Source organism: Saccostrea cucullata, unplaced genomic scaffold (genome assembly GCF_032062105.1).
Source record: "Saccostrea cucullata isolate Sc308-1 unplaced genomic scaffold, CSIRO_AGI_Scuc_v1 ctg1063, whole genome shotgun sequence".
Classification (NCBI taxonomy): Eukaryota; Metazoa; Mollusca; class Bivalvia; order Ostreida; family Ostreidae; genus Saccostrea; species Saccostrea cuccullata.
The window spans coordinates 62059-85903 of NW_026922806.1; the positions used below are offsets into that span (position 1 = coordinate 62059).

General features: G+C 33.6%; 2 protein-coding genes and 1 pseudogene across 2 annotated transcripts in view; 2 read left to right on the top strand and 1 right to left on the bottom strand.

The window, feature by feature from the left end:
• Positions 1-21506, bottom strand: part of LOC134262525 (elongation of very long chain fatty acids protein 7-like) — a 34432-nt gene extending 12926 nt beyond the window's left edge. The window contains exon 1 of the mRNA XM_062744925.1: positions 21375-21506. Coding sequence (XP_062600909.1) covers positions 21375-21420 — 46 coding nt within the window. The 5' untranslated portion in view covers positions 21421-21506. The remainder of the gene's footprint in view (positions 1-21374) is intronic.
• On the top strand, positions 1267-4279 carry LOC134262523 (uncharacterized). The gene is made up of 2 exons (XM_062744923.1): positions 1267-3845; positions 4146-4279. Exon 1 carries the CDS (start codon positions 1314-1316, stop codon positions 3561-3563), a length of 2250 nt encoding a protein of 749 aa, XP_062600907.1. The 5' UTR covers positions 1267-1313; the 3' UTR covers positions 3564-3845; positions 4146-4279.
• LOC134262524 (uncharacterized) lies at positions 16466-20416 on the top strand (annotated as a pseudogene).
• Positions 21507-23845: the final 2339 nt, after the last annotated feature.

Sequence of the window (23845 nt, forward strand, 5' to 3'; positions counted from 1 at the left end):
TTGCAGAAGGATCCAACAAAGAAAAGACATTTTGTGGAATTTATGGACGCATTGTTCAAGAATTGTCATGCAGAAGTAGCACCGCCTCTACAGAATGGAGAAGAATGTTGGTACTTACCATTGTTTGGAGTTTACAACCCAAAAAAACCAAATAAAATACGAGTTGTGTTTGATTCCTCAGCAAAATTCGAAGGAAAATCACTTAATGACGTATTACTTACTGGACCGGACTTGACAAACAGTCTTCTTGGCGTTTTACTACGGTTCCGCAGAGACAAAGTTGCATTAATTGGAGATGTTGAACAAATGTTTTACTGTTTTAGAGTCTGTGAACGTCATCGAAATTATTTACGATTTCTATGGCATGAAGATAACAACCCTGAAAAGAGACTGATCGAATACCGCATGACTGTTCATGTCTTCGGAAACAGTCCCTCACCAGCCATTGCAACCTATGGATTACGCAAGACTGTAAAGGAAGTAGAAAATCTGTTTGGGACTGACGTAACTCAGTATGTGGAACGTGATTTTTATGTGGACGATGGATTAACGTCACAACCTGCTGTAGAAAAAGCTGTGGACCTCATGAAAAGAACACAGAAGGCTTTGAGTTACAGGAAATTACGTCTACACAAAATAGCTTCGAACAACCAGGAAGTTATGAACGCCTTTCCACCGAGTGATCTGTCAAGTGAAATGAAAGACTTGGATTTATCAAAGGACAATTTACCAACACAACGCAGTTTAGGACTAAATTGGGACTTGCAATCAGATTCGTTTTTCTTTAAAATCTCAAATGACGCCAAACCATTCACAAGAAGAGGAGTGTTATCCACAATGGGGTGGGATGGAATCAGCATGTCCATATGAATTACATATTAAAACCTGTCGGACATTAAATCTCAACCCCCCAAAAAAAAATCTTTGAGTATTTTATATGTTTTTAAAAAAAAATTATAGTAGATAGTGCAGACCCATTCAGTAGTAAAGAGTAGCATTCAGTTAAAGATTAATTAATGAGTTCAATGTTGGAAAGCTAGCTGTCTCAGTCGCTCTGATTAAGCTGTACCCTTTGGGGATTCCATTTGATGACCAGCAAAATTAATTTGGTATAGATTAAGTTGTTAAGACTAATTTGATGATGGGCATTTAAGGTCTAACACAACCAGCACAGAAATCTATCGGTGATGTAATATTTATTATAATTGACAATAAAGAAGCACTTTATCTTTAAAATCTCAAAGGTCACAAGAAGAGGAGTATTCGACCCTATAGGATTTCTTGCCCCAGTTATCATCCAAGGCAAGTCACTCATGAGGAGTCTACTTCAAGAAACAGTCAATTGGGATGAACCTCTTCCAGAAAATCAGTCTACTCAGTGGGAAAAATGGAAAAGTTCTTTACAACATCTCCAAAACCTACACATTCCAAGAGTTTACTTAGAACAGACACAGTCATGGAGTGAGACTACTAACAAAACAATTCACATTTTTTGTGATGCTTCAGAATCGGCAATATCAGCAGTGGCCTATGTAGAATCACAAGGAAACTTTGGATTTGTCTTGGGCAAATCAAAACTAGCGCCCTTACAAGGACATTCAATACCCCGTTTAGAACTTTGTGGCGCTGTGCTAGCGGTGGAGATTGCTAAGTTTGTATCAGAACAGCTTGAATTACCGATTGAACATTTCAAGTTTTACTGTGATAGTAAAGTAGTGTTGGGATATATTTTCAACAATTCAAGGAGATTCTTTCAGTATGTGGCAAACAGAGTGATGCAGATTCGTAAAGTGACTAAACCAGATCAGTGGTCATACATATCAACAGACAAAAATCCAGCTGATCAAGCAACGAGACAGATACCAGCTCAAGCTCTACAAGACAGTACTTGGTTGTCAGGACCATCACTTGCACACTTACAACAGACTGAATATGCAAGTATACCCTATGAGATGGTGGACCCAGATTCAGACAAGGATGTCAGACAAGAAATCACTTGTTTAAAGGTTGATATCTCGGGACTCGGATTGAAATCCGAAAGATTCTCACGTTTTTCTCAGTGGAGGAAACTTGTTGAAACTATCGCCAGACTTCAACATATAGCGCAATCCTTTCATCAAAGAGACGGTAAATGTTCTGGATGGCATGTGTGTGAAAATTCAAAAACCGTGGAAAGTTTTGACAAAGCTGAGAAATTTATCATCAAAACTGTGCAGAGTGAAGTGTATTCAGAAGAAATTCAGTGCATTTTGAAAGAAAAACCTCTGCCTAGAGATAGTAACATTCTACCTCTTTCACCATTCTTGGATAAAGATGGAATTCTGAGAGTCGGCGGACGTCTCAACAAAAGTTCTCTACCAATCAGTGAGAAAAATCCAGTGATAATACCAAGAAACCATCACATAGCGTTGTTGATTGCTCGTTACTATCATGAACTCTGTGTACATCAAGGTCGCCACTTCACAGCAGGAGCAATTCGTAGTGCTGGATTCTGGATAATAGGAGCCAGAAGATTAGTTTCATCCATGCTTCACTACTGTGTCAAATGCAGAAAATTACGTGGAAAACTATTGTGTCAAAAAATGTCGGACCTTCCTACAGATCGTTTGGAGCCTAGCCCACCTTTTACATACATCGGCCTAGATACGTTTGGTCCTTGGGAGATAGTTACTCGACGGACACGTGGAGGATCTGTGAACTCAAAAAGATGGGCGATTTTATTTACCTGTCTTACAACGAGAGGAATTCACATTGAAGTTGTGGAGGAGTTAAGCTCCTCATCATTTATCAACGCCTTTAAGAGGTTTGAAGCCATTCGAGGAAAAGTTACCCAAATTCGTTCAGATCAAGGAACCAATTTCGTGGGTGCTATAAATGACCTGAAAATCGATTCATCTGGACTCAACATAGCAGACCGTAAAATCAGAAACTTCCTTTATGAGTGTGGAACTACTTGGAAGTTTAACCCACCCCACTCTTCGCACATGGGTGGCGCATGGGAACGCCTCATTGGAGTCGTAAGACGTGTAATTGATGCTGTTATGTTGGAGATACCAGCCAGATCTCTCACTCATGAGATACTTACAACATTCATGGCTGAAGTTTCAGCGATCGTTAACGCCAGACCGTTAGTCCCCTTGTCGGAAGATGCAGATGATCCGTACCCTCTGAGCCCTTCTATGATACTTACCCAGAAAACCCCTGTGATCGTCAACTTCCCTGTTGACAAGATGAACATGTATCTAGCCCAATGGAAACGCGTACAACATATGGCAGATTTATTCTGGACACGCTGGAGGAAAGAGTACCTTCATACGCTGCAGATTCGTAGGAAATGGATGCGCAGTGAAAGAAACATTACAGAGGGTGATATTGTGTTGCTTCGTGACAAGAATGTTCACCGTAACCTTTGGCCTATGGGTGCCATCGTAAAAACGTTCCTTAGTGATGATGGGAAAGTGCGGAAAGCCGAAATACATGTGGTGAGACGTGGCTGCCAGCCGTCCACATTTATCCGTCCGGTGACCGAGATGGTGTTGCTTCTTGCCAATGACGTAGTGTAGTTTATTTAACTTTTGTGATGTTACAAACATCAGACGGGGAGTGTGCTGTCACAGTTCTTATTTTTTCATTTATATCGTTTTTGTAATGTGAATCATCTAGAGTTATCGTTCTTTGTCAATTTTTTGAATTATCTTCCTTGAGTAGAACTCTTTTGTATATAGAGTTACTTCCCTCATTTTCCCGTGCAAATTTGTCAGCCATTCGAGTTCCATCCGTGAAGAAGTACATACATGTTTTTTGTTCTTCCTTCTACTTTCTTTTGATTTGTGGCCTACTACCATGTAAGTTTTTTTATAGCAAACTTTTGTGATGTAATGCATATTATTTGTAAGTTATTTCGGTAATCATTTTTTGAGAAACTTTGTGTACTATTGTAAACTCTTTTCAGTCAGGTATTTTTCACGAAGTTTTAAATCAGGAAAGATTTGAGAATTGATTATTGATTATTGTTATTCATTTTATTTAGTAATTGTTAAAGTAATTGATCTATTATTATGGTTAGGTTTATATGTGAGTTTTTTTTTCTATGGAACTCTGTTTCGGTCTATTTTGGTATTTAGTATTTGTTTTGTTTATTTCAGTTATTTACCTGTCTCATCCTCATTGAATCACTCACTCATTCATTTACGTACCGTAATAAATATGGAACCAGCACCTTGTGTTATTGATTATGTGTGACTGTGAGGACCCCAGGTTTAGCTAGCTGTTCTAGACAGCATATTCACACTTGCATAAGGAAAAAGGTATGTTAATCAATTGCATACATGACGTGATTTACAAATGATGTCATAATAATCTTACTGAATAGCCTTTTTGTAGAAAATAAAATTTTAATTCGCAATAGTTAACCGCTTTACCACAGCTGTCGTATGAAGTCAATTTACTTGGCATTAAAATACTGTGAATTAAACTCTCCATGTGAACAGAACATTAAAATCATACATTAACATTATTTGAACAGCTTACCTTTCTCCGCAATATTCTCCTTGTTGTAATTTGCTTCTTTTCCCTTAGTCCGAGTTAAACAGTCTGCAAAGTTTTCAATAAAATTTTTTATAAGACGTGTATATATTTGTTCTTTTGTAATCTAGCTGAAATTAATTTTAATGATGGCTGTCATTGATATTTCTTGCTGATTTTTTCATTTTTCTGTTCTAAATTTTGCGAATATTATCTTATGTGTTCTACGACATATGCGTCAGTTTTCTTAACTTAATATAAGTTACAGAGATTGAAATGTACCATAAACTTTCATAGACGACTTTCACATTTACAAAACTTATTCCCCTTTGCGGGGTCAATCCAGGGTCAACTGGCGTAAGACACTGTTTCCCCTCTATTACCTTACCAACTTTATGGGTCAGTATCTCAGAAATATAGTATGTATGAATTTTTTCATTACGTTTTTAAAGTTGCCCCATATTCTGGCAATACAGTTACAGACCGATATTGTTAGATATAAATGTCTGAAAATAAAAATATTTCCAGGTAACTTACAAAGGACAAAGTGGGAAAAATGAGTGTTACGCCGACAACCGGAGATAACTCTTAGGAATGTGAAATCCGTCTATTCTTTCAAGTTTACAAAGAAAATTTTTTTTAAAATTACAAGATACCTGAAACTTTCTCTTCATTTGGTAGTCTCAATGGGAGTTTCCAGTCTCATAATCCTTGCCAGGCTTCAAGGTTCTAGCTAGAAGATAACAATGCAATGAAGGCTTTATTTAAGAGTATAATTCCAAAATTTACACCATGTCAAAACATTCAATGCAAATTTAACAGTAACTGATAATAAATATTTGTTTATAAGTCTTCTGCTTACTAAATTTTAACATGTAAAACCTGGAAATATTTCACTGTGTATGTACTAGTATACGATACATTTGATCTTCATGGACTAGAATGAATCACAGTTTGCCCAAAAACCTTTTACACATAGTCAAATCGTTTCTTCTGTTTCAATATTGAAATATTATATACAATACATCACATGCACTAAATTATTAAACAACATTTGTGTGTTTAAATACATATTACAAGGAACCACTCGCCACTTACCCCACTGGCCTGTGGCCATGATATCTAAACTTCTTCCAACATTCCCTTTACTGCACTCCTAGCGAAACCAAGATTTTTGGGAAAGAGAATATGGTTTATGCGAAGAATTAGAGTCAATCTTGGGCGTAAGTTGTGCATTTCATTATATTTCATCAGTCTCTCTAAACATTGCCGCTCCTTGAACTCATATTTTGCGCTTCTCGATGAAGTCTCGCGAGAGGATGATAAAGGACGGTGTAAAGTTATTTCGTGCCACACCAAGAAAATGCGGTTTGTTTATTCTTGAAAATAATTTGTGATTAATGTGAATTTACGTTTTTTTTTTTTTTTTTACAAAAAGAAATATATTTTAGCGAATATTTTCTGACAAATTAATATTCAAAGCTGAGTTGACAATAACATATATTTTATACACCGGGTACTAATTGATCGAAGATCACTCTTTTGTACCATCTCTCGGAAGTTCGCGCGAGAGAATGCTGCAGACACAGTGTAGGGGTATTTTGTACACCTTTAAGAAATATCCCGACATTTTCCCGAGACTCTTGTTAAAAAAAAACACGTAAGTTATTATCAGTGACAAACGACCCGCATGTTAGAAAAATAAAATATAAATATCCTTGATCAACCAATTCTACTAACAGAAAGTGTTACAGAAGAAAATATTTTCGAAGAACCACGATGATACATTTAGGCCAAGAACAATTTGCATGGAAACCGTCCAAACACAAATATGGCGGATCGTGAAGTTGTCACATGTGCTGTAAACAACGACTTTTCTTCGCATCTACAAGCCTGCCACGATGTCTGTAAGTATCTTATTGCTAAGTGATGAATGAAAATTAGTATATCTGTCGATAAAACCTATAGGGAAAGCGCATTTTTATTATCGTATTTAATAGTTATGTTACGACTCGAATTTGGTCAAAACCTTTGAAAAGTTTTATTGGATCTCTGTTTATGTGGATAAAATTTTCAGGAAACTCTATTAGTTTTACTGCGTATTTTAGATTTTCCTCGTTAAATAAAAGCAATACTCAATATCAAAAACATAAGGAATTATATTCTCAAACTCAATACAACACGATTCTAACCCAACAAAATTTGAAATACCAAGCTTTTTAAGTCAGAAAGTGACAAAAGTATGATGTCACAGACCAAGTCATGCTTCTTGAGTATGCTGTTTATGTAGTATTTAAATTTGTGTAGTGTACTCTTCTTTCAATGACTCAATATTTACTTTTCTTTTGTATAGTATCTCTGGCAGTTATGGGTGAATATACAGCGAAATCATACAGATTTGGATGAAGATGTTAAAGACAGTAAAGTCAAAGACAGTTTGATGAACCAAATGACACTGATAAAGAAGAAGATACAAAAAAAAGATACTTCTAGCCAGGCATGTGACTTTGAAGCTGATAGTTTGGTAACCACCTGAGAGATACGTATGCAGGTGATGACGGTATAGGAGAGCCATTTCTTATAACGTGCTCTGAGGAAAATATGTTTTATTTTGTCGAAATGAAATGCGAAGTGAAAAATTAAATTGACAGATGAAGAAAATTTACCACTCCATCCTTCTGCATGTATGGTCTACTGAATTCAAAGCCATTTGAAAACCAACTTTAAGTTAAGAGGAACACTTTATTTTCAGTGAAACATTCTGGAAAATATTACTTCTACATAGAAAGAAAAAGTTGTATTAATACTTGATGTTGTATTGCAAGATGGCCAAGTTTGTATGACCAGTGCTTTCGGAAAAAAAACTATGCTTGCACTCAGTTTCCCATGAACGAAGCAATCTAAAGATTAAGTGTAGAATTTAATTCTAATGGATAAAAATCAACTCAGAAATGTGTGATTTGAAAATGGTGAAATATTGCTTGTCTGTAAACAATTTTTTCTTTAAAACATATTACATGTATAACTCCTCCCTGACAGCATCAATATTTCAGAAAGTATTTAATTTAAAAAATAGTTCTAGGGTCAGTGTCTTTCTATGTATCAAGTATAATATATGTAATGATTGAAAATTATTCATTTTATGATTTTCTTGATATTATACATTAAAACTTTAAAAGTAATAAAATTTCCTGTCATTCTGTTTTAACATTTATTAACATGTACAAGTTTGTAAAGTTTAATTTGTCTTTTTTACAAAAGTCCCAACATTAAGTCAAAAGTCTTAGGAAATGGGATTATCATAAAAATGATTAACTCCTGGCTTTACAATGAAATGTCCTGGCAAGATTTGGATTTGAAATGTTTAACAAAGAAGTCCTGGGAGATCCTAGGATGTCCTGAAATCAAATCCCAGGATTGTTACTCCTAGGATTTCCTCAAATCAGATTGTGAGGAAATCTTAGGAATTCTTAGGACATCTTAGGAATTCCTGAGAAGCATTTTCAAGTCAGGAATAATTTCTGCAAGGGCGAAAACCCGCCAAATAAACGTTGTAACGTGTTTCACCTCTCCTGTTCTTTTTAGGTAAGAACACAAATTTATACATGTTAACGTGTTTGTAACTGTTTTCTTGATAAATAATATGTTTGATATAAAACATTTGTTTCTCAAAATATTGTGATTAGGTGAATTTCAATGTATTAGTGAATATTTTGATACAGCAGCATGGTCTAGCCATGTGGCTTGAGTTCAGTGTAAAGTCTTTATTTTGAGTCTAAACAATGGCGAACAGATTATATGTACAGAATTGTTATGTTATAATCACACAAAGTATTAGCTTAAACGTATAGATTTGATTTTCTAACGAATGTATAAAATTTCATTTGTTTCCGGAATTAGTTGTGTTGCTGGATTTAGAGTCATGTTTTAGAGTTTGTAATCTGTTTCAGGTTTGAGGCAAAACGTAAACAAATACAGTTGTGAATGTGTTTTGGCTTTTTTGGACATATATATGGTATTCTTGAATATTTTATTGATAAATTATCAAACGAAAGTTGCTTGTCACATATTCTATTGTAGTCAGTGATATTTAGATATAGTAAATTAGTAATTGTAAATCCCCTAGACTAAATGAGTGTATGTATTGTAATAATGCACATGTTGTATGTTAGACTTTTTACTGCTGAAACCCGCCAAATAAACGTTGTAACGTGCTTCACCTCTCCTGTTCTTTTTAGATTCTACCAGGCCAGGGTAACAATTAGACCCTGGTCCTAAAACTTAATTCAGTAGGCCAATGCTGATGCCGACACTGATGGCCAGGGTAGAGCATAGGCTAATCTTGACTTTGTTGAGCTGAGCTTAATAATATTCTTTATATATGAGAGTGTGTCAAAACTTGGTAAGTCTTAAGGTATGTCACTCATGAAATTAACTATATCAAGTATCAAGGATTTTTAATATAAAGTATACCTTAGAAAAGAATTCATATAAAATAACTCAGAAATGCTTAGAAAATGGGGAAGGGGGGGGGGTGTCAGTGAGCATTTAAATTGCAACTTTTTAGTAAATCATCTTAATGTCCTAACTGTAGTTCTATGAGAAAATCAGGCGAGGGCCATACGTGAAGTACCACTCACTTTAATGAATTTTTCCCAAAAGACTCCAATAATATAGCATTAATAATCACAAAAAAAAAATTCTGGAAATTTTCATCATTGGGGCCCACCAAGGGGGTACCCCCACAAGGCACTACCCTTAGCATAATGTTTTCTTCATAATTTTGTTAAAAAAAAAATGCTATTTTCATTCACCATTCTCTTCTTCTCATTAATAAGAGGCCCATGGGCCTTACAGGTCACCTGAGCATCATGCAACAACTTTCCAATGTTTGAATTTGGTTTATGTTTTAAACTAGATGTCATGGCATTAACAATTCTGAAAGAGGCACCATTAGTTATCATAACTATACACTTTGCATGTTTACTTTGTTTACTTAAGGTAGAATTCTTCTCTGGTTTCTGACTAGATGAAACATTCAAAGTATATTTCCTTACATGTCTTACATATTTAGGTGTAAGGAATTTAAAAGACCATATTTTTTTTCTTCATCACAATTGTACAACTTTAAAGACCCAATTTTTTTACCGTACGGTTACCTGAGGAGGGGGAGTGGTCGAAGTAACAGTGGTGTTATTTACCTGGAGACCCCCAATACCCAAGATGTAAAAAAAATCTGTGTAAACGAAGCCGTACACAGGAAGTCTGTGTTTGGTAATCAGGATCATCATTACGTGTTTTAAGTCTGGTTTTGAGTGAAACTACGTAAAATAATTATTTTAATATGAAATTTATTTGTAAACTGAACGCATTTATCGTAATCATGGTATATTTTTGAAGGAAAAAAATAATGAGATCTATAACATGTATATCGTTTAGAAAATGTTTTCCTTACATAAAAAGAAAAAAATCACGAGTAAAAACTACAAATCAATAATATTTATCTTCTTTAATCTTCAATAAAAGAAATCACTTGATTAAAAAAGTCTGAATATTGAAATAAATAAAACTTTTAATCCACCTATCCTTCGTGCATGTGAAAATGCATTTACCGCGATCGGAGTGTTTTTTCCCCCTAGCCAACAACGTTGTCCAAAATATTCCATATTTTTGATTCTTCGCGTGTTAACAAAATTTTAATGTTAGAAAGATTTCTTTTCATAATCGATCACTATTAATTATCTTCATATTTTCACTACGTATCTATACAGACGCTAGAGGAAATTCGAGCATTAATTCTGACATCAATTTCTGTACAACATCGTGCGGATTGTAGCCATAGTACAAATAAAAAAATCTTACTATGCTAAAACTATGCTATGCCTTTTATTAGTGCTGAATATTTTTCTTTTATCCCATTTCTTAAAAAATAATTTAAATCGTCGTCCAAAATAGAGCCGGTTTCAGTGGACGCTTTTTTTTTTTTTTTTCTGCAGATAACGTGGACGATATAACACTTACAAGTAACAAACAGCAGTGAAGATAGAAAAAAATATTTTATAATGTCAATGTTTTAATAATCTACTTTCAATTATTTTTTGAAATAAAATTCAAACATATTGGAGTTTTTTAACCCGCGTGTATACTATGCGGGCACATGAAAGAGTTTGACGCGTGACCAGGTAATTGTTTTCAAAACATGCAAACTCAGATTATCAGGAAGCACAGGTAGCTGACCTGTCAATCAAATCAGAAGCTATTGTTTTTTTTATGATTGACAGGCGGTAAATTATTGATCTTGAATCAGGTAGATTTTGGGGGCGTTAACATAAAATTGGGTGTTTAAACAGAAATGGTAAACTGTGTTTGAAAACTAGCAGGGACTATATTTTTGGCTGAATGGTGGCATATGAAAATATCTTCTTTTCTGTCCCTCAAAATTATTACAGAACTATGAATTTAGTTATAATTTTTACACAATCGAAGACTTTCAGAAAATTTCAAATGAAAGTTAAATTAATAATAAGGGACTAAACTTTCAAAATATATCAAATAAATATGATTTTTCAAACAAACTAGAACTTTGTTAGTTGCATTTACTGCTATGTGCGGTAAATGCCAGTTATCGAAGAAGAAAAGTTTAAGCGCGATAACTCCCTCTGCTTGCAAACAAATTTCCAAAATAACACAAAGTCACATAATGCGCTTGCACACACATCCTTTCCTCTTCATCGATTTCGATCAACCACCCACCCTCACCATTAATTAAATTCATATTCTTCATCAAATATGCATAATTTTTCACCAATCACCCCTAAAACCTGGTTACATAAACATAACTGATAAATGCGTGGATATACATTCATATAGTCTTTTTATATTAGGTATGCTAGGGCATATAAATCTTGTACATTCAAGTTTTATTAGTTTTCTTCTGTGTTTCTGCTGTTATCATTTCTGATTCCAGAGCAATATCGTCCTTCATCATGGCTTTAGAGACCCTTCCAGGCTGCAATCCGTGCCGGCGCACTACAGAATTTTGCAACAAGCCATTGCTGGCAACTTCTGTTTACCCTCCAGGGTTATCAGCACCATATGGCTCCTCGTTTCTGCAAATCGTATGCGCCAAATGCCAGATTGAAGATCGGCGCTTACTCATTGACACTTGCAATAATACCTGATCATTGTCCATTGTTGTCGTAGCATTGTTTCATTATGTAATGACCCTATTATGTTAAACAAAATTAAGGCCATGACAGATACTGCCATTCTGAATTGCTTATTCTTTCGAGATAACTATTAAACGCTTCCTATCAAAGTGCATATTTGAGCCAAAAATCCATAAAAAGTATTTTTTCTCTCTTAGTTAACAATCAAAACCTTTTGTTTTTGTATCATTTTGTACATTTATAAAACTACTTTATTATATATGTGAAAATAAGAAAAAGTTAAATATAGGAAGCATATGAAACTAGAACTGTCCAATTGGGACAAATACCCCCCGCTGGGTTTTTCAGAGAAGGTGCCAATTCAAAACATACTTTATGGATCTAGAGGTTCTTACTTACTTACATTTAATTTACCTACAAAAATTTGCAGTGAAATATAATTGCTCATCATGTTTCTTAATGAATGAAACAAAGGTGCGACCAAATGAAACATCAATACTAATTCATTGTAATTCCATTGTATTATTTTTTTTTTTTTTAATTTTTTTTATTTCTGCATTAAAAAATATATTGCAATTATGTTATGTCACTCTGCAAACTGATTGTTGAAAAAAAAATCATATTATACAAAATCAAATTAATCTTGATAACTTAATATGAAATTCATTTGAAAATAAAGAGCTGGTCATCCAGTAATGAAGTGCTTTGACAGACAATAAATTACAATTAAGAGAATGAGAGAAGAGAGATCTTTAATTCTTGTGCCTGATTCCCAGGAGATTACACATGGTTGATAATGAGATGCCTTAATGTCCAACTTCCCACACCAAACTCATTAATTTATCTTTAACTGGATGCATGTCCAGTCATTATTCCCAAGAGATAAATAAAATTTCATTATCTTCTGTGCAATGTAAAAACTGTTTTTAACACTTAATGATGTTTCTTTTTTTTAGTTTATATGAGTAGTTTAAGCTGTAGTATTTTTGTACAGATATTCTAGATTTTATGTCTCAAACCTTATACACGAGCCCAAAATGAACAAGTCAATTAATATAAAAAATAAAACCTGTAAAATGCAAAAAAATGAACAAAAAGAGTTGAAAATTCCAGTTGCACACCTTCATATGGTGAATAATAAGTGTACAAATTTTCAGATTAATCCTTGCAATAGTTTCTGAGAAACGGTTCGGACAAAACCACAAAATAAAAATGGAAAAACACCTGTAAAATTCAAAATAATAATCGAATCAAGTTGAAAATAGCAGGTGCACAACTTCATATGGTGAATAATATTTGTACAAATTTTCAGACAAATCCTTCCAATAGTTTCTGAGTAATGTTCCGGACAAAATCTCGTCTACAGACAGACAGACAGACAGACAGATGGACAGACGGACATGGTGATTCCAATATACCCCCCCTAAACTTCATTTGCGGGGGGTATAAATAACAATCTAATTAAATTTAGATGTTAGATCTCCTCTCATACTCGCTACACTAACATCTAACAACATCCCATAGAGGGTCACGTCAGAGGTCAAATTTGGAAAAACTCTAGACTTATTTGCTTCGATTACGTCAACAAATATCGGATGATTTTGCCAGCGACAATTTGATTAGTTGATAGAATTTGACCTCTGACGTGACTCTCTATGGGATGTTGTTAGATGTTAGTGTAGCGAGTATGCGAGCAGATCAAACATTTAATTTTAATTAGATTGATGAAAATAAGTAATATCTCCAAAAAAAAACTCGGAAAACAGAGAAAATTCGGATTAGCCAATATCCAGTTTAGTTAAATTATTTATGTAAATTTGGTAATATCATGCTATAGACCCAATATAGTAGTATCTTTTTAGGCAAAAAGAACAGTCTAAACTTTTGAAAAGGAGTAGGCATCTCAAGGTTGGAAACAGTATTTTTTTTATTCTTTATGTCAAGGAAAAAGATAATGACCTTGATCTGACCCTGTCTCTAATATAAAACGGTCAAACTTAATCTTACTGATACATCACTTACTGATGTTGTCTTCTTGATTCTGAGAAAATTTCATTAACTTTTCAATACAGGAAATATGAGAATAATCCTACCTTAATACCCATAGGCAGGGTAGGGGAACAAAACAATGCATTTTGACTAATCAGTAATATTCAGCAATAATGAGAAGTGCTACTACCACATATGAACCCCTGACCCTAAATGGTCCACAAATTTCACAATTTTGGAAAAGACATCCTTGCTTATCAAAAATGTTTGATTAATAATGAGGAGCAGATTTTCCATTCATTTTCAGTATATAAGTAGAACTCCCCCCCCCCTCCCCCCTTACCGCTAACCCAGGGGTCTTGAAATTAACAATTTAAAAACAATGGCTCATTCTTGCTCATCATAGCTATATAGATAGTTCATCTGCTTAATACCCAGGAGGACAAAAGAAAATTTTCAAAGATTTAATGTATTTTCACTAAATGATAATTAGATTAGAGCCCGGCCTAAAGACCAGAACCAGACCAGGGCCCAGGAGCAGTGAAGAAGTTTTTAAAAGAATTTCTGCATTTTCTCTGTAAAATCAATACAGCCCTACCCTGAAACTAGAACCCCATACCCCCGGGCCATAAAATTCACAATTTGGAAAAGGCATTCTTCCTCAACATAACAATATACATAGTTAGTTTGAGTTATCCCAGGAACAGAGAAGTAGACTTTCAAATAATTTATTTTCACTATATAATCATTCAACAGAGCCTCATCCTAACACCAGAACCCTTTGACCCTGGGGCCATAAAATTCAAAATTTTGAAAGATGCATTCTTGCTTATGATAACTATGTACTTACTTAGTTTGTTTAAAACCTATGAGCAAAGAAGAAGATTTTCAAAGAATTAATGTATTTTCACTGTATAATCAATAGAGAGCCCTGCCCTAACACCAGAACCCCCCAACCCTGGGGCCATAAAATTCACAATTTTGGAAGAAACATTCTATATACTTAGGTAGTTTGTTTAATACCCAGGAACAGAGAAGAAAACTTTCAAAGAATTAATGTATTTTCACTATAAAATCAATAGAGCCCCACCCTAACACCAAACCCCCTGACCCTGGGGTCATTAAATTCCCAATTTTGAAAGAGGCATTCTTGCTTATCATAACAATGTACTTACTTAGTTTGTTTAATACCCAAAAGCAGAGAAGAAGATTTTCAAAGAAATAATGCATTTTTACTATATAATCAATAGAGCCCCTCAAAAGCACTAGAACCCCTGACCTTTGGGCCATGAATTTCATAATTTTGGTAGAAGACTAAATGGTCATTACATTCATGCTTACAGTTTGACTGCTTAATGTCCAGGAGTAAAGAAGAAGATTTTTAAAGAATGCATTAAATTTAGTGGTTTTGGCCCCACCCCCAAGACCCCAGAGGGACAGGGATCTTGAAATTCATAATTATTGTTTCCCTTCACCCATAGAAGCTTTATGGCAAATTTGGTGGAAATTGGTTGAGTGGTTGCAGACAAGAAGCTAACATGTTCAAATGTTAACACATGATGCACACCACACGATGACAGATGAAAACAGATAGCAATAGATCATCTGAATTTACTCTAGTGACCTAAAAAATTGAGAGATCAAAAGTAAAACAAAAAATATATATTATATATTTTATTTTTGCACAATTTTTTTGTCTTAAAAATCAATGCCATATTTAAACACAACAGAAATAACTCTTAATATAAAAGAGTTTGAATAATATGGGAAAAGGGTCAATATTGGATATGTTTTAAAACTGGGTTTGATTTATGACTTATAACATTATGATTTTACAACATAAACATGATAAAATATTTTGAATAATTTTTATCATTGAACAAATCATGCAGATTATTGCACATGAAATATTGTCTCATTATTTTCTCAAGACTTAACTATAGTTGTAGACCACAGGCAAAATTGTTCATTTTTTAATCATTTTGGATATCTTTATTTACTGATTTAAGGCTTTTTATTCCTTGAATGGAATTATTTTTTAATAGTAATCTTAAAGCCGCTTAGTCCGATTCTAGTCGCTAAAAAAATATATTCGTTTTTCTTCTTGAAAAATAATTGTCCATAAATTGTTTCAACTTTTGTCAAATTATGTCCCAAAAGTCTTTTTCTTTTAAAAGATATCAAAATTCAAATTTTAAAAAAATAATTTTTGTTAGGTCACACAAAAAATAATCCAATGATGATATCGCATGAAATCATCTTCGAAAAATTAAATTTATCGATTATATCTCAGAAGAACAAACCCGAGCATTTTTTTTTTCACAACTAAGTACTTATACCTGTAAACTGACAATGTTTTATTATAGCCTTCGTTACTAAACTTCTTTTAAAAAGTCTTTAAAAATATCTGATTTTCCTTTTTTCTTTAAATATGCATATTGATATAAACATTAGTATTACTATGGGTTATATTCAATTAAATTGACTTAGGCCTCTACTAATGGAAAAAAAATACTCGGGTTTGAATTATTTTCATAATTAGATACAACCGGTAAATATATTTTTTTCAAAGGTGACTTCAATACAGATCTTAACTTCCTGTCAGAAACGGTGGTTTGTCAATACGGTTTTTGATCTATTTTTTCCATGTAAGGATTGTTGTAATAAACTATTAAATCAATATTATGATTTATTTTTATACATTATCTATGTAATGAGGCACTTTTATTGTGTAAGATAATATGTTTCTGTTTCGGATTAAGCGGCTTTAAAGGTAAAGATAATATCAAGTCCTATTTATAAAAGGAAAGTAGATATATTGTGATTTTTTACTTCATTTATAGCAACTGAAACTTTTCAGTCAAAATGGACTCCATTAGAAGCTCACAAATGTAAGTTTTAATGACAGGAATGTATAACTCCATCTGAATCTGTGTAATTTAATGACAGTAAAATTGATTTTAATTTTTTATGCACTGTATTAAAAACATCAATTAAAAAGTAATTAACATGATTAATCTAATTATAAATAAGACACTTTTATTTATGTATTTCACTTACTATTTAACAAAAATGAATGATTCATAGTTAATTTGAAAAATTATTGATCGGTTCAGGAATTTTTTTATTTTATGATTTATGAATGTAAAATAAAATCTTATTATTAAGAAAAAATATACAATGTCTACAATTTTTTTTAAATAAAACATAATAATATAATAAGTTTCTCAGTTATGATAATTATATTATAGATTTACAAAAGTGAAACATTAATTAGACAAGAATATAAATTCCACTTTAATCAACTTTGTAGTAAGACAGCCATACAACACATAACAGAGTCAGTGTTTGTGGGACTGTGTCATAAAGTAGGGACTTCCCAACTGGTGTCCATGAGGAGAGATGTGGTGGACATCAAGGATATGGTGGAAAATCAAGTGAAAACAAGTGATGGGTTCAGTGTGATGGTGAGTGGAAGTTACAGAGAAGGATTCAGACTGAAAGGATCAGATATAGACTTTATGTTCTGGCTAAATGATCTTCGTGTGATCTGGGAATTATCTCAGTCTCAGTATTACAACACACACAGAAAAACACTGATCCTCTGTGACTGTTCTGATAGTCCACCAGGATTCACTTTGTTATATTTACCGTCACTAAACATGAACAGATCAGGAATCTCTAGAGCTTGTTTTAAAATGTATAACAGACATTATATATCTAGTTCTATATACAGGCAGATTGCGTGTTCTACATCAATAAGGACGTCAACTCAACATGGACCCTGTGCCAGTGGAACATTTAGAACACTAGAATATGATACTGCCCACTGTTTTGTTTGTGACTTTTGGCCTCCATCTGCCTCCTCATGGATAGACAGATGTCACTCATGGCCCCAGCCGCATGTTGTTGATGATATAGTGAAAAATGGATGTCATTTTGTAGCAATTGGACATAAGCTAGGAAGACATGAAGATCATGAATGGAGAATTTCTTTCTCTCTGGCAGAACAAAAACTTGTACATGCAATGAACCACTGTCAATTTTTAACATATGGCTTACTTAAATTGTTCTTAACAGAAATAATTAACAATGGACTGGATGAAGATGATAAATTACTGTGTTCCTATCACATGAAGACAGCAGTTTTCTGGGTGATTCAACAAAATACAATACATCACTGGTGTCCACAAAATCTCCTGGGGTGTTTCTGGGTCTGTTTTAAACTCATCCTCAAATGGGTGTATGAGGGGGTCTGTCCTAACTTTTTCATTCCAGATAACAACATCTTTCTGAGTAAAATCCGTGGCATTAAACAACATCAATTATTTATAAGACTATATGGTTTGTATGAGAAGGGTTTAGCAATCCTGCTACACAGTCCCTCCATTAGCCCTTATATTATAAATGTCCTACATAAGCCCAGACTCTCCATCTGTACAGACGATCATACTTTGATTTCTGAGGCTGAGTTTGATGAAAACCTATATAGTGAAATATTACGCTATTACAGTGCATTATACAAAGTGAACACACAAAGCTGTATGAAGTATCTACATGTAATAGAACACATGATAGGTTCACCCCTCCTGACACAGTATCAAGTCATGATGCTACAGAGACTTACAGCTAATGTCCTTAATGAAAATGCTTTTATATTACACATGGAAACTTACACACATAAAAACAAACTTAGGTATAGAGCTGACAAAATCTCCTGTCACATGCTGAAATTAACAGCCAAGTTTGGTTGTATTTCTGACATGCTATACAGAGCCATGTATTACTACAAGACACTTTAAGATACATGGAAGCTTTATCTATTATACAGATGATCAAGGACAAGTTAGCACAGCCATATGTGATGCATGGGTATATTGTAGATAGAGAGATGTATACTGAGGCTGTAGGGGGACAGTCCTGGTTTACAAAGATGAGACAGGCTTTAACAGGGAATATCAGACTTGACAATGACATCCGTTACATCAATGAATTAATACCAGAACAACTGTCTGTTCTACAGAATGGGGGGGGCTACATTATATTTCCCACCCTTGATACTATTATACATGCTAGAGATCTTGTGCTTCAGACACGTAGACACAATGAGAGTACAAGCAGCTCTAGACGATCTACAGACCCTAGTTCACTATTATCATAGCCATATTTTAGATACACGTCTCAGAGACATATCGTGGCAGATTCTGGGGATCTGTCAACAGATGACAGGGAACCTCCAGGCTGCTCTATACTCATACCAACAATCTCTCAGACAAGAACCATACAACTATATAAAAACAGCTACACAAATGAGAATACAGGGTGTTTTTCAATGGAATCCCTTAATTACCTAAGTGTCAGGTATTTGTAGGAATTCATCTGTGTGAGATTATTATTTACATATCCTCTTCGGATTTCATATTTTCTTTTTAGTCTGTTTTAATTTCATGTAATATAAAGCTAATATTAAATAGTCTAAAATGAAAAACTACTATAAGTCAATAGAATTTTAGCATTCTACATCGTAATATGTCAATATCTCAGTGACTTGTTGAACGTTGAGTTTACAATATATTTAAGAGTATGCTCCAAAACATTCTGAAATAAGAGTCCATACAGAACACCATTTTGTAAAAAAAATTTCTGTCAACCACATAATGGCAAGTCATATGGTGACATCAAAGCAGTGGGATATGAAATGAAATATCAAAAGAGTGATATCCATGGGATAAAGGGGTAAATGTGTGATAAATATATCTTGTTGCCTATAGTTGTTCTTGAGAAAAAGAATTTTAAATGATCCCAACCAATATTCACTACATGTATTTGTTATAGCCATTTTGCTCATGTTCAAATTTTAGCGCCATTATGTCATGTGTATTACGTCATGAATTTTTAAGTACACATTATTTTCTTGAGTACTGCACGAGCAGTGACATTCGATGGAAGGTATCGTTCCCTGGTCTGTTCTTTTGTTCAATGCATCTCTGGAATTGGGAAAAAACTACTTATTCGGTAAGCCAATTATTCAAACACCAGCACACCCATATGTATTTGTAATTTTGTATGCATTTCTTGTATTTTATTTATGAATCGGTATTTTTTATACTCGATAATGGTCTACATAGTCGAGCATATTGGATAATCATTACTTCTAATGTAAAGCTATATTCATCATGTTTATAGATTTATTATATTGAACACAATATTTTGAAACTATTTATAACATTCATTGATAGGTCTGCTTATCTGTTGTTTAGGATAGGTGTTAAATGCATTAGGCTTAAACTGTGTATCGCAAGGGCGATAACTCTCATTTCCGTTTGTAAACACCAATTTTGAAAGTTAGACATTTTTTATGCATACTCAGTAATATATAGAACGTTAACTTATAAAGTATCATTTTTGGGTTTGTGATATTGATAGCATATATTCTGGCATATATTTCTAGTCTGAATTGCCTTGGCACTGCCAATTTTCTAGTCCGAATTGTCTCTGTTTATTGGTATTGCATTGTGTTACAAGAATTTTTTGTTTACAATTTTGTTTATTTACTTTACAGTAAATCGTATGAAACGTATGATGAACGGTATGAAACGTATGATGAACCGTATGAAACTTATGATGAACGTATGATGAATCGTATGATGTCAGTCATGTGATGATGTATTATGGATTGTATGAGAACTATGACATATGATGAAACCTATGAGCGAATGTTCCTATGAATGAAGTTGAATAAAGACATATACGCATTTACAATTTCTCAATCTCTCTCTGGGCATTGAACAGTACAGTATTTAAGGAATGACTCTAATTCTTGGCCAAATTATTCGATGATAACCTGGTTTGGGTCAGTTTACGCTTTATAATCCGCGAAGCGGATTATAAAAAAGCGTAAACTGACCCAAACCAGGTTATCATCGAATAATTTGGCCAAGAATTAGAGTCATTCCTTATAATTTAATTTTAAAATAATTAAACAACTGTGGGTGTAAAATTGTGTTGCTTTTTATGAGTTCAAATTTACCGCTCAATAATACATCCCTAGTAACGGAAGTATTATGAAACAAGGGGAGGTAATAACTGATATACAGATCTAGCAGCCATGATGTTTGTGTACACGAGGTAAGATCGAGCTACTGTTTGAAGTTAAAGGTACATTTATTTAATCTGGAATTTCCCAAGATTTCCAAGGATTGGAAAAGGGGGGATTGTATGGATACAGATGATTCAGCTGGTTGTCAAGGGGGTGTGTCCCCATACCAAACCAGGTTATTAAGAAATAATTTGCGTTCCTTTTTGGTAATCAACCAATGAGAGACTAGAATAAAAACAAAATTATTTCTTAATAATCTTTCTTTTGAAAAAGGGTGGAACCCTTGATTTGAACAAACTTGAATCCACTTTACCCAAGAATACTTTTTTCCAAGTTTGATTGCAAATGGCCCATTGATTCTGGCTTAAGGAGATGAAATGTGAAAAAAAAATTACAACAATGTCACTAACAACAACAACGACAAAAGATATATTTCAATCAGTTTAGTTAAAACTTAAACTACAGGGCCTCAATACATCATGAATTTTCAAACAAGTACAAATCACTTTTAATTTGTTTGTCTTTGCACTATTTGTAACTCTTGTTAATATTAAGTTGTCTCCTATTAAATGAATAAAACTGTGAAAACCTACCAGCCTTTTCCATGAGGTCATTGTACATCTTCACCAAACCTGCCATGGTTATCTGAAATTCAATAAATTTAATAAATGTTTCATGAACTGTGATAGGGTATTGAAAGGCCCTGTCAAGGTTATAAATGGTTCTTGGAGAATTCAAGTTATATTTAAAGAACAAGGTATGGTTTCCATACAATTCTTGCCCTGTGATTTTAAAAAAAAATTGAAACTGGTGTAAAAGATGAAAACTAATGCTTTCTGAATCATTGAAATTCCATACAGAAAAATCATACAAATCAAATTTCTCACATGTGTTTTTAATTGCTAATTGTGACGTCATAAACATGGGCATTTTCCCGTTTTTTTCTTCAAAAGTTGCAGAAGATACTAATTTTCAGTGGAATTTTCTTTCAGAAAATGTTGTCCACAGGCATCGCCCACAAAGATTTGTAGATATGTGATTTTTTATCGTTTTTTTTTTTTTTTTCACAATATATCAAAAAATAAAAGTGGGTGATGCATGTGGACACTATTTACTAAAGGAAAACCACCCTTGAAATTGGCTAGTTTGAGGGTTTTTCTGTTAAAAATACAGATTAGATTCGCATCACATTTATGATGTCATATTTTGCAGAATGATAATCCTTTGTGACCAAAGATTTTCCTGATTTATCACAGTCATATACTTGACTAATATTTTAGCCTGTTTCAAGACTTTTTGATGACAATACATTTTTGGGGCACAATAAGGCTGAAACCATACCTTCTTCTTTCCTGGAATGCCTCTAGAATTTGGAGTGTCCGAATGGCCGGAATTTGTCATTTTGAATCGAGTTTTAATATTTGCACTTATTTTCAGGCACGTTATCGAAAAGTTTGAAAAAGTGTAACCCGGTAATCATGTTTCATAAATTATTAGAAAGATGTGAGGGTTTTTACCAGTCAGGGGCATAACTCAAACAAGTTATAAAAAAAAATAACTTAAATAAGTTATTTTACATTACTTTACACAAACAATTTTTTTTTAAAAAATAACTTAAATAAGTTATTTTTATATCCTACTTGGACATTGATTTCTTGGAAATTTTGTGTTTCCTACCAATTTGCATTGCATTTTGGGATTCCATTATGTAATACTAGATGGAGTTCACCGACTCCAATAGAGAATTGGTGAGGAGGTGGAGATAAAAGCATTTTACTCCTTATTTTGTCGTTTTATCCTCATGGTGTATATGTCCAATTTTTATCATTAAATAAAAAAAATTCCCCACTTTTCCCAAGACTTTGAACACTTTTTCTGCATTGAGCAAGGTTTAAATTTAGTCAAACATTTGTTTTTGTCTTGGTGCACAAGCAAAATCCTTTGGTGCACGGGGTGTAAAGTTAGGGAGGAATGACACAAAATAACTAAACAAATTATTATTTTATTGAAGCTATTTTGGAAAAATAATGTGTTTGAGTTATTAAGGCTTGGAAACAGTAGATCATAGCAAAGAGAAGTAACTCACTGAGACAAAAAAATAACTCATTTGAGTTATTTTTTTAGATAACTTGTTTAAGTTATGCCCTTGACTGTTTACAAAAAGTAATCAATGTTCCGAGACGTCCGGTGCAGAAAAATCGGTAGGTGAAGCTTTATTTTCAAAGAACAAGCCATGTAATCAAGCGAGTTGAGCAGAGGGTAAATTACAGAGCCTGCATACCTTTACTTTTTGACATACCAATAAGGTATACATATCATTTATGACAGTAAACAGTTTTATGCTGAAGAATGATTTAATATTGCAAGTTGTGTTCGTATTTGTGTTATGTTCAACATATATATTGTTTATATAGTAAATTAGTAACTGTAAGTCATTACAAGGGCCTCTGCAATTTTTCCCCACCGGGAGCCTCATGTTCATTGCTGCAATCTGATTGGTTGAGAGTTAGCATCACTTTATACATTTGTAAGACAGTAGACATGTTTTGTAGAGGAGGCTGAGAGATAATTTTGATGTATTATACCACTTATTGTGTTTGCAATGGTTATACAGTGAAACCTGTCTTATCCTACATGCCATGGGAAATAGAATTTATGTCGGATTAAACAGTGTGTCGGATTACTCAGTGTTGGCTATTTCTGTCACAATTTGTCAAGTATGGCATTAGATCCAACATTATCAGTAAAAGGTACATGGTTAATCGTGGCCTCCATAATTATTTCATATGAAAGATTTTTACATGAAGATGTGATATTTTTTCAATAAATAATTAAATGGCATGGTACATTTCTATTTACAGTTTCAGACAATAAACAATGCAACGTATAACGTTAGTTACAGTTCCTGAGGTTTAGTGAATAAAGTGTCAATTGTTGTCTGTTTTTGTTAAGTCGCTGTTTCATTAAAGTCTCTTCTGTCAGAGTTGCAAGATACTGGATAATATTATGTATCTTTTGTCGGTGACCTGTCTTTCGGTGAGTTGTCTGGCACCGGAATACTTTC